Raw genomic sequence first — 11603 nt, 5'->3', positions numbered from 1 at the left:
CGCCGTCACTTCTTTCTTTACACCATCGTCTTGATCTTGTGCAATCTCGATGTTTCTGATTCGCAAATCTTCGATACTGTACTGGTAATGCTCAGGCTTGTGTCGCTCTCTACAGAACATGTAGTACGCCAGCCATACAATCAAGACGACAGCCTGAAACAAAACATGTTAGTAACCGTGCGTGTAATTAAAATGTCCATTGTTAAAAGGTTTAAAACTCACCAAAATAATGGCGCAAATGAATCCGACGATAAATGTTGACATTTTCTTTTTAAATTGAGCGTATTTTTATATCAGGCGAGCAAGTCGTGTCGCAAGCGAGGTCAGCTTGGAACAGTCGACGGTCGCTCTCTGCGCCGTTGTCAATTAAAGTCAGTTGCGACTCCTTTAGTATGTGATGTCATTGAGCGCGATTGAACCAGCTTCATTTAGCACAATAGGTCTTATCTCGATACCGCACTAAATTAACGAGCACACGTAACATTTATTTGTATATTTGCAATTTCTATGGGCGTTTGTATCTAAACGCCATCAGATAGAGACTAAAGGTAACTATTATAACTTGTTTATTTTCCTCTTGTCGACGTATATGGACAAAGTTGATTTCAAGGTTGATTTGTAATGATTGTTAAGATGTAAACAATAACTCGTGTTTTTTAAACATATAAAATGTTATATATCTATACTATTATATTAAAGCGTATATTAATTAAAGCGACATTTGCAATTGATAATTTGAGAAATGTAAACAATAAAATAAGGTTTTCATTAATTCATGCGGACAAAGCCGCACGGGAACAGGTAGTATATTGATAAAATAAGAGATTTTAACGTTTTAAACATAATTACATATACAAGAATTATAAGCATGTGAACAATTTACATAAAACCTTAAAAAACGCAATATCTTTTTACAGTGTACCAATATTTAAAGTAATAATATGTTCTTATTAAAACTTAGTAACATGGACAATCAGCTCAATCTAGGCACGAGTTCTATTTGTAATACAACTTTCTTAGTTAAACATTAAAGTCGAAATAATTTACGTTAATAGTCGGCGAATCAGGAAAGAAGTAATTGCTAAAAGAAGCTGCACTTAACTGTTGAAGGACAAATTGAAACAGGATTTATATCAATTACAAAAACATGAAATATCTATACAAGCAATTTAACAATCAAATTAAAACCTGCGGAACTCGCATTTAAAGTGTCTTTTTATTGTTTTGGAGCATCACTGTATTTCTACGAATTTGAAATTATATTTTTTAAGTATGTTTCGAACACTTTTTGAAGTTCGAAGTAACTTTTAAATTATAAACTTAACTATTGCGTAGGTCCTTTGGCATTATAATTTTCACAAATCTATTTCAACTGAACTAACATAACTATATTAGTTGTTGGCTTTTTATTTGTTACCGTAAAGTGAAATTTACTATTAAATTTATTTATTCTGTTGCTTGACTTTGTCCATTTAAATATATAAGAATACAGTAAAAAATATAGCCTATGTAACTCAGTGGGAACGTAGCTTTTTATTAAGGATAGATTTTTTTTTAGAAAACGGCCCAGTAAATTTTGAGATAATAATTGAAATATATAAGAAATTGACAAAGAAAAATACGAATCTTTCTTCCTCAGTATAGATATAAATTCCATGAAAACAGGCGATGGTCATCGAAAGAAATAAAACGTAGATAACATGATACATATAATTAAAATATATTGATATTACATAAATTACATAAAAACAAATTTATTTAAGATTAAAATGCACTTCACCTCCGCGGTTCGTAAACGGGGTCAGCTGTAAAAAACATTACAATTATTACTTAATTTATTGACATTTCAAATCGCGTATAAAAGTATTAGTATAAATTTACTTACAGGATTCAACCACGACAACTGAAATAAAAAGAAAAAAATCATTAACATTTTACTCTAAGTTTAAAAAGAAGAAGATGAACGATAACATCAAAATATTGGCTCTTAAGTTTCTTTATTAAGATTATATATATTACCTTGATCGTCATTGTCGACAATGTTTACTGGAAAGAGAAAAAAATAGTTTGAATTGGTAATATTAATACTTTTTTAAAACCAAAAATTATCATTACATTTGTAGATGTGATAACATGCATTATTTCATTTCCCAATAATAATAAGAAGCACATATTAAAAATAACATAAGACACTAAAAGTAAAAAAAATCTGTCTGTTACGATACCTTGTTCATCTCCACCGATGACATTAACTGAAAATAAAAAGAACAAATATTGATTAAAATAATGGTAGGATATCGTATCAAAAAAGTTATCAAAAACACGTAAAAGTGAAGTTGTTTATATACTGATAATTTATTCGTATTTAAATTAGACGGTTATACACACCTGAGCCTGGGTCTTGGTCAACAACGTCCACTGAAAATTAAAGAAAAGTCTAAACAACGAGTAAATTTGTTTGGACACTATATTGCTATAATAATTTATTTAAATCGATGGGTTCATTTTATTTTAAACTATTTTATTTCTTTGGTAACTTAAGAGAGAAATGTGGAACTAACAAAAGTCGTCAAGTCTGAGTTCTTTATTTATTTTATTTATTTACACTTTGTACACAAGGAAAACAATCACAAAAAAAATACATAAGTATTAAGCGTTGGTTGTACAGGCGAGCATAACTCTAATAGAGTTTTCTTACTGCTAACCGTTTCGATACAAATTAGATGTTTAGCAGGTAATGAATGATGATGTGCAAAGTAAAATAAACACTTAAATAATAAGATTAACAAAAGCATACACTATATTATATTATATTAGCTAGTTCTTGAGAATATTTAATTAAGAATTAAACCAAGTTAAATAAATTTCTACTTTTATCTCTGCTGATTCTGAGACTAATTATAGCAATTTTTCGGGTATTTGAAACTTATGGTATATTATACTAATTGTCTTAACTTATAGTGATAAAAATGTTACCTAAAAGGTATTTATTTTGGTAAGTTATATCTTACCTTGTGGACGCGCTGACACAATAGCGATCAACGCTACGAGAGCCAAAATAACCTGAAAATAATTAGAATCACGTTGTCTTAATTCGTTTTCCTCAAAGTTTAAACAAACAATAATAATAAGTCAGTTCCTTATAGTATACATTCTTTTCCTTTGACCACAAAATAATAAATTAATACGTACTGTAAACTTAGACATATTTTCTTCAAATCTATAAACGCGACTGATCAGATTTATTGTGCTTTCTTGTAATAAATTTTATATACTTGTGACACATTTATTAACAAAATAACATTTGATAACCTCTTTAAACTTTGATAATTCCGACATCTTGCGATAAACCAGTATTTTGGACCGTTTTTAGAAATCATGGAACTCTGTGACCCTAGTCACCGATCGATTTCAAATTAAGACAGAGTATGAACCGACTAGGAATATTATGAACAGTTAGCAATATGTCGTCGTTGTCAGCTGATTCACTCCCACAGACCGTCCATCCTTCCTTAATTTAAGATGACTAATCATCTATTCAACCACGCTGGACAAGTGTGGGTTAACCTAACATATATCTTCGAATTTCGAGTGCTAGTTGTTTCACGAAGTTTTCATTCAAAGTGTTAACTAAACAAATCTTTTCACGATATTCTGTACTCAGAATTAGAGCGGGCGTACACCTTTGACTAAACTATCGGAAAATTGTTGTGCGATTGTAGATTGTTTTGCTGCCAATTCAACTGTTTAGTTGCACAACTAAAAATGGAGAAGCGTGCGCACCTCCATATACTCGTAAGTCCATAGAAATCAAAGCGCGACTAAACAGTTGTGCGATAGTTTAGTATAACTGTGCGCGCGCACTTAACTCTCGAAGTGTGATGACATTCACGTCACCTTTCGACGTTTTTGTCAACCCTTCTTGTCTAGCTGACGAAAAAATAAAAAAAAACCCTGATGAAGTTATTTAAAAAAAAAATTAAACCTACATAAAGGGATTCAAGACTTCTCGTTATTTAATATTTAATGCTTACAAGAACATATCTATCTGCTTAAAATAAAAACAAAGGCGATAACTCTTTCCGCATACAGAAAAAGGTCACGAAGTTATTGCGTTAAATAAATTTCGAGTGATTCTAGGAAATACTATTAAAGTGACATAAACATGATCATGTACTTGAAACGTGAGATTTAAAAATAACTGAAATGTTTAATTACTATAACAAGTCAAGGGCATAAATTGTGACCCTTATAAAGCCATGATAAAAGGCCGTCCGAAATTTTATTTTAAAATTTAAAAAAAACATAAAAAAGTTAGTTTTACTATGGTGTTTTGTTATGATTAGAGAAGAATGGCATGTGGCAAAGGCCTAATAAAACAGATTAATTGAGAGATGTTGTTAAAACATTTTCCCTTGTCCTCCCCATTGTTTACGTTAACTTGTAGATTCACATATTTTGTGATATTGAAAACCTACAGGCGCTTTTCATAATAACAAATTTATTGTAGTAATTTTCTAGATCACTAATTTATTAATTGTTTTTTGTTTTACTGATAAGCAAGTATTGTCGAAGAGTGACGGCTGAGACTCAACGTGGGTGGGTTCTAAATTAAAAAGATCTAATTATGTTTTTTTTAACAATTATCTATTCTGTTGGCAGAAAAATATTTCTTCATAGATATTTACATCATCTACAGCAGTACTTTAGAGTAGTTTCTAAAATAACATTTGCGCAGCGATGTTATGCGGTGATTTCCCAGCAGGTAGTATACGGTTATGAAAACTTGTAGGGCTGTGACTCACGTGTAAACCGGAACAGTGGATCTGTCAGATTGCTCCGGTTTAAACATTAATTCCGTGACATTCTATAAAATCGAACAAAGCCGTGGAAAAATTTAAAATGGAAAAATAACACTGAGTTTTTCTCTGAAGAACAAGGGTTCTCAACAAGTTAACAATGTTATCGATTTAAAATCTAGATTTTTAGGTTATTGGGAAATACATAAGATATAATTAAATACGACCTATACGTTCGCACGACAAAATGCTACAGTTTTAATACCAATAAAACCGATCATAGTCTATAGTTCAGAAATTTACACTTTAAATTAGCTGGTCACAATAAAAAGCAATAAATATGTGCAGTCTTCCAAGTATATGTAGTAGATAAAGCCACATGTATCTCGAGAAATTTTCGTTTACCTTATCTAGTTTACTTTAATCATACGACGTGGCTCTTACAAAGGTTCTCGCAGCAAAATAAGGTAGGACAGAATGAGAACACTGCTATTGCTTGAAAACACGAGCTGTGCCAGACTATTACTATTTAGACAAGTATACTGTCAATAAATTAATAGTTACCTAAGTATAATTATCGTTCAGACTTTAATCCACTCCACCACATCGTATATGTTTATTGACGTCAATGTTCATATGGTAATGTAATTAAAAGAAAAAATACTCATGTCAACATGGCGCAAAGTACCGCCCATCGACTTTAAATACATACAACTAATGTATTGAACGTTTGTTTGTATTTGAAAATTCACTACTGATTTCTTTAAACAATACTCTTTACAAATGGATATCGAAGGACATTAGATTAGTCTGGTTTAAAAGTTAACCTGTGTTAACTATAAACGTAGATATAAATTTGTTGACAACATACAACAATGGAACGATTACAAGGATGTTAGATTGCATTAAATCGTGTCATTATCACGTACGGGCTAAAATCAAACATCAACATCGACTTCAGGAGTCATTTAGCGTGTAATAGTTTAGTAAAATAATCCGTCAGACGTCGACCAAAGTGTGCAGTGTTTGCACAAATCCAGCCAGTTTGCTGACCAATTCGTACCTTGTTTTCCTACGTGCCTATATAAGAGGTGACGTGATGTGATCAATTCAGTATCGGAAGATCTTGTCAACAACTGCACGTAAGTAGATATACACAATTTTAACTGGTTCACAATTTTAATAATGATTTTAAAATAGCACGTTTCCATTAGTAAGATCAACTACGAGTAATTGTTGTTTTAAACTGCATCATTCCAGAGAATATATCTGTGTCAAATTTCGTCCAAATACGTTAAGCCGATTTGGAGTTACCTGCTAATAAACATCCATCCATCCATTCATCTAAAATTTCGCATCATACTAAGATTATAAATGCGAAAGTTTAGATAGATGGATGGCGGATGAATGGATGAAGGTTTGTTAGAGTTATAGCCAAAACGGATACCGATGAAATTTGGCATAGATGTAGAACAAAGTTTTTTTTTCAATTCCACGCTGATGAAGTCCTGGGAAAAATATAGTTTACAATATTAATAAAGTAAATACTTACAAACAAAACAAAATCAACTTCTTGGTCATCCAGTTTAAGAGCAGTAGTGCGTATTAAATAGCACTCAATTTGGAATTTAAATGTATTTGATTTCATGCAGATTTAAGGTTCAACATCCTCTCATTCATTTTAGTAAAAACTTTTTAATAATCGAGTATTTTTCCAATCTTTTTCAGAATGAAAACTATCGTCCTGCTTTGTACGCTCGCCGCAGCAGCGTATGCCGCGCCAGCTGATACCTACAATGCACAGTACGACAACTTTAATGCTCAAGAGCTCGTAGAAAACTCTAGATTACTCAAGAACTATGGACGTTGCTTCCTAAGCAAGGGTCCTTGCACAGCGGAGGGATCAGATTTCAAAAGTAAGTTTGTGTTATCTTTCCGGGATATGTAAAGTACAGCTAGCTGTATAGACATGTATGCTCCAGAAACTTGTACAAAAATTGGGTGACAGTGCCTACTAACTGAGGGTCAATACCAAAAGTATTGCTATCTCTGATTTTTCCAAGATTGAGAAAGAGACAAACGATGTATTTTCAAATATTATGTCACCAAGTTGTCTTGTTAACAATTTATTTAACGACATCCTTATTGTGAACTTAACGTTTTATTTTCAAAAGTTAACAAGGAAGCGGAACACGCTTGTTTCAATATAAAGAACAAGATATTGTTGACTCGAAAATAAAACTTCTGATTTTTATTATCTGTGAATCAGTTTAATAAATAAATAACAGTACAAAGTTCGTTGAAAGACAGCATAATAGATACTAAGTACTATAAGTAATTGCTCTTTTGACTTCAGTATAGACAATGTATTCCCGGAATAATTTAATCTTGTTTATTCTCTTCTGACGTAATTTATGGCATATATAACCGTGAGTTTCTATTGACGAAATACAAATATGAAATCTACCGACAAACCACTCACTTGATTTGAAAATAGATACAAGTACGTTTTTAATGTACTTTGCCCATGGAAACCTTACCTTAAATTTTAAAATATTATTTTCACCAGAAACAATTCCGGAGGCCTTGAGGACAAGCTGCGCGAAATGCACTCCTAAACAAAGGGAGCTTGTTAGAACTGTAGTTCACGGATTCCAGACCAAGTTGCCAGAGATCTGGACGGAGCTGGTCCAACAAGAGGACCCTAAGGGAAAGTACAAAGAGGCTTTCAATCGCTTCCTTCAGTCGTCGGATTAAACCAAATACCACCAGACCATTGATAGCTAAAATGTGATAATTTTTATGCAAATATCACTGATGTACCTTGATTTAATTTAATAACGAATTAATTTTAATTATTTACAAAATTAAATATATTAAATTGTTTTATAATTACTGTTTTTTTACTTCGTAACATTTATTAAACTCTCCATTTTGAGATGGGAAATATGGAACAAGGTTTTAATTTTCCTAAATTGAGTAAATGGCTAAAAAACATAAAACATTTAAGATTTATAAAAATGAAATCAACAACGTCGCTACTTTAACGTTGCTGTAATATCTATCTACCAGTTGTCTTACATACAGTATTTAGTTTACTTTAGACCAGTTTTACAAGACTGTTTGACCTATTAATAAACCTTAATATTGTTTAATAACATTGAAAGTCGTCAAGCAACTTTGTAATTGAGGGTTATTAATGAAAATATATTATTAAAATAGAATTAGTCTGAAATATTATACCCAGTTTATATTAACAGATTTGTAAACTTAGCTACTAATTATACTATACGAACTACGTTTCAGTAGGTCAAAAATTAACACATGTATTTTTATAAAAAGACGTCAAGTAAATTTTTGTTCATAATAAACATGCAAGTTTGTTCTGTAGAATTAACATGACAACTATTTTGCAAAGTATATTATTACAGTAAACTAGTTATGGCACGCGACTCCGTACCTGCGTCGTCTAAAAAACCTTATTTAGTATTCTATGTGTAAGTTCAGAACATGTTCGATACTTTTCATCCAAATCCATGCAGCCGTTCTAGAGGTACCTTGTGACAAACATCCATCCATAAATCCAAACTTTTGCATTTAAAATATTGCAGAGATAGTAAGAAGAAAGATATAAAGGAGAGAAGTATATTAACATGAAAAAATATACTCGTAATACGGAAACACCGACGCCTTTTATTAGACTTCCACGACATTAGCAGTTAAGTATATTTGCTCATACTTTTTAAAAGGCGCTCGGGGAATTCTGAAAAAATGATTTATCTATTGACACTGTAATTTCGAATTGATTTGATTTGATTTAGTTTATTATGATAATAAGGTAAAATGTCATTCAATAAACTACATTCATAAAAGAATAACTGTGCCTCAATTATTTTACAGTTTTCGATTTGATTTGAATACGCCATAAGATTGATATGCACTAACACAAAAGTATTTAAACACAATAAAAAACCTAACTGATATAAGAAAACATATGCTAATTCATAGCTGTACTACCAGATACTAAATACCGCCAGTTTTATAATTAGTGTTAATAAAAAGAACTACAAATGTTTAAATCAAAAATTGTGTAAAGTTAAAACAATCTATACTAATATACAAAAGCGGTAAACACACATTACTTCGTGGCGTAGGATATCAGCATTCACAGCATGGTTTTGAATAATTCATTCTGTAATAAAAATCGCTACACTTAGGACATGTTTTAGGCTATACATTTTTACACCATTAAACTCAGGGGAAAATAAATTGGATGAGAACCTTCATGTGGGAAAGGGACTATAAACTACAAGCTGCCAACATTAAGGAAGCAAGGTTATTATGGTAACGGGAATTTTGACATTTGCAAATGAGAATTTTTACAAATGTAAACAATAAAGTTAAGTTTTTATAATTTCACGCCGATAAAGCCGCACGAGAACAGCTAGTATCTTATGTTTGATTGTACATGTTTGTGATATGTATATCCATACATTGTAAGGAAACGTATTATTATTCTATTCCTACATTGTACGTAAATTTACTAATAAAATAAAGAATGCTATATCTTGATTCATTTAAATTCATCGCTCACTATGATTTTCAATTACTCAGAATTTTTGTATAAACATAAACGGTATCCATTATCCAAATGTAATTCACTTGATACTGGATATATTTATATATTTCTCTGAATGCAAAAAAGTGATTGCATCACCGCATCAGAGCTTTAAGGTACAAAAGACGACCTCGAGATTTTAGCACATTAAATTTATCTTGATCCTAATTCTAAAGCAGATTATAATCAAAATTTGCACAAGATTTTAACGTAACCGATAAATTATGAATTTTATTATTCATTGTCATCATCATACTAATATTATAAATACGAACATTTAGATGGATGGATCCATTATTGTTAGAGTTTGTAGCCTAAACGGCTGAACAAATTTAGAGGATAGTTTGGAAGAACACATAAGCGACTGACTTTTGTTTTCACTTTAACTTCCACGCGTACGGAGTCGGGGGCGACAGCTAGTAAGCTTATATTAATCAAAATGCGACTAAACTATTATACGATAGTTTAGTTTCAGGAATACCCACGTTCTCACGACGAAGGAAAATAAGTATTTTTAAACAATTAATATAATTGTAACTAGCGATGTTAATATAAACACTCCACTAGAGAACTCGTCAGGAATGCGCGCAAATCATCCATCCTTCTAATGACATTGACAGCTGTCAGCTAGGGACATGACGGTTATACCGACAATCTAGTGTTGCGCCAATTCTACCGCACGGTACTAATTTTCTTCTTAACAGTATTAAAATGTTAAGTCTTTCAGGTTTTCATCTAATTCCACCTAAACTGGGGAAGTTGACAATCTCTCGGTAACATAAACATCAAAATGCATTCAGTACAATAGTTGCAATTAGCGCATTACAAAATCTTTTTGCAGTTACAATTTTTATACATAGGTGGTAAAAACTTAGGTTCTTTATAAAAAGCGTTTTAATAAACGTCTAGAGGATTCGACAATCTATTCATAGGATGATTGACGTAACCTATCATTGCTAGCTATTAATTAAGTACCTCGATCCTTGAACTATTCGAAATATTAAAGCTGTGTTTAGCTTTTAAACATTATTATTAACGAAGAGACGATATCATTATTTTTAAAAAATGTCCCAAAATAACTGTTAAATTCTACTACGATCTATCACGAAAATTTGGAAGAAAGTAATTATCTTTAAAATACATCTTACCAATGATTCTTAAAACAAAAACAAATAGCTTATATATTATTTCAGACTATGCTCTTCATCTTCATCTATGGTTTATTTTGGTTTAGCGTCATACTCTAACAAACATCCATCCATATAAATTATCGCATTTATAATATTAGTAGATACGAAATGAGTAAGTTTGAGAATAGCCCTAGTGGTAGAGAAAGTAAGGAGTAAAAGACTAGCATGGCATGCGCATGTTATGGAAATACGAATCGCATGTTACTAGGAGAACGTTAGTTATGAGTGTGGACGGGTACACATACCTAGAAAGAGATGGATGGATTGCGTGAAAGGTGACATGATCAAAAAGGGAGTGATGACTGAGATGACGTATGATAGAGTTATTTGGAGGACAAAAACCTGTTGTGCTGACCCTACGGGAGTAGAATAAGGAGGATGATGATGATGTTGATTTATAATATTAGTAAGATACAGTAAGATGTATGTAAGTATTCAGTCAAGTGAAAGACAGAATCATTATCGTCATTAAGATCAGCTAAAAGTAGTTTAAGCTTTAACTCATCACTATCCCACAGTCATCTTAGTAAAGGTGAAATTGGATGTAAGAATTTCGTTAAATCAATATTTAACAAATAAGATTAAATAAACTCGCAAACTTGCAACAACAGAAATATTACAAGTAATGTTAAATCACAATATGTTTTCCATCTAAATTCGAAGGTTGAATGTTTTGTTGAAGTCTAAAAATTCTTTAGTCAACGTTGCTAATTGCTAATATCATAAGAAGTTTTCAATAGTCGTAATAAAATTTACCATTTTACACACAAAGAAATGACACAGCGTATCGCGTTATGTAATAAAATCGCAAGTCATCCAGCGTAGAATAAATGGCCACCATAGATAGCAACACAGACATGTTTTGAAAAGAGATATCCTAAAAAAGATATTTAAAAAATAAATATATATAAAATATCTAATCCAATTTGATATTTTTAGAAACTACTTTATACGGTTGCGTTTTAAATTATTAAGTATGGGCATTGTAAATTTTTC

At 31.4% G+C, this 11603-nt stretch overlaps 2 protein-coding genes and 1 long non-coding RNA gene across 3 annotated transcripts in view; 1 reads left to right on the top strand and 2 right to left on the bottom strand.

The window, feature by feature from the left end:
* LOC106102228 overlaps positions 1-524 on the bottom strand; it is a gene marked incomplete in the record, with an annotated part of 737 nt that extends 213 nt beyond the window's left edge. The window contains 2 exon segments of the mRNA XM_013281650.1: positions 1-153; positions 223-524. Of these exon segments, the coding sequence (XP_013137104.1) occupies positions 1-153; positions 223-264 (195 nt within the window).
* Positions 525-1696: 1172 nt separating this feature from the next.
* On the bottom strand, positions 1697-3298 carry LOC106102290. Its single transcript, XR_001225560.1, has 7 exons — positions 3193-3298; positions 3012-3063; positions 2389-2418; positions 2226-2252; positions 2020-2046; positions 1886-1903; positions 1697-1805 (listed from the first exon to the last, which is right to left on the bottom strand). It is a non-coding gene; the product is annotated as an uncharacterized LOC106102290 (long non-coding RNA).
* Positions 3299-5833: 2535 nt separating this feature from the next.
* Positions 5834-7691, top strand: LOC106102236 (ejaculatory bulb-specific protein 3-like). The gene is made up of 3 exons (XM_013281657.1): positions 5834-5941; positions 6528-6715; positions 7369-7691. The coding sequence occupies exons 2-3, from the start codon at positions 6529-6531 to the stop codon at positions 7554-7556; spliced, it is 375 nt and encodes a 124-aa protein (XP_013137111.1). The 5' UTR covers positions 5834-5941; position 6528; the 3' UTR covers positions 7557-7691.
* The last annotated feature ends 3912 nt before the right edge of the window (positions 7692-11603 follow it).

Source organism: Papilio polytes, unplaced genomic scaffold (genome assembly GCF_000836215.1).
Source record: "Papilio polytes unplaced genomic scaffold, Ppol_1.0 DF823923.1, whole genome shotgun sequence".
Lineage (NCBI taxonomy): Eukaryota > Metazoa > Arthropoda > Insecta > Lepidoptera > Papilionidae > Papilio > Papilio polytes.
The sequence above is the reverse complement of the archived record's forward strand: the minus strand, read 5'-3'. Positions and strand labels throughout refer to the sequence as shown.

Bases quoted from the DNA above. Each gene is read 5' to 3' on its own strand.
- LOC106102236 (XM_013281657.1), top strand. From the start codon at position 6,529: ATGAAAACTATCGTCCTGCTTTGTACGCTCGCCGCAGCAGCGTATGCC. The intron at 6,716-7,368 runs GTAAGTTTGTGT...TATTTTCACCAG, and splicing joins GGAGGGATCAGATTTCAAAA to AAACAATTCCGGAGGCCTTG.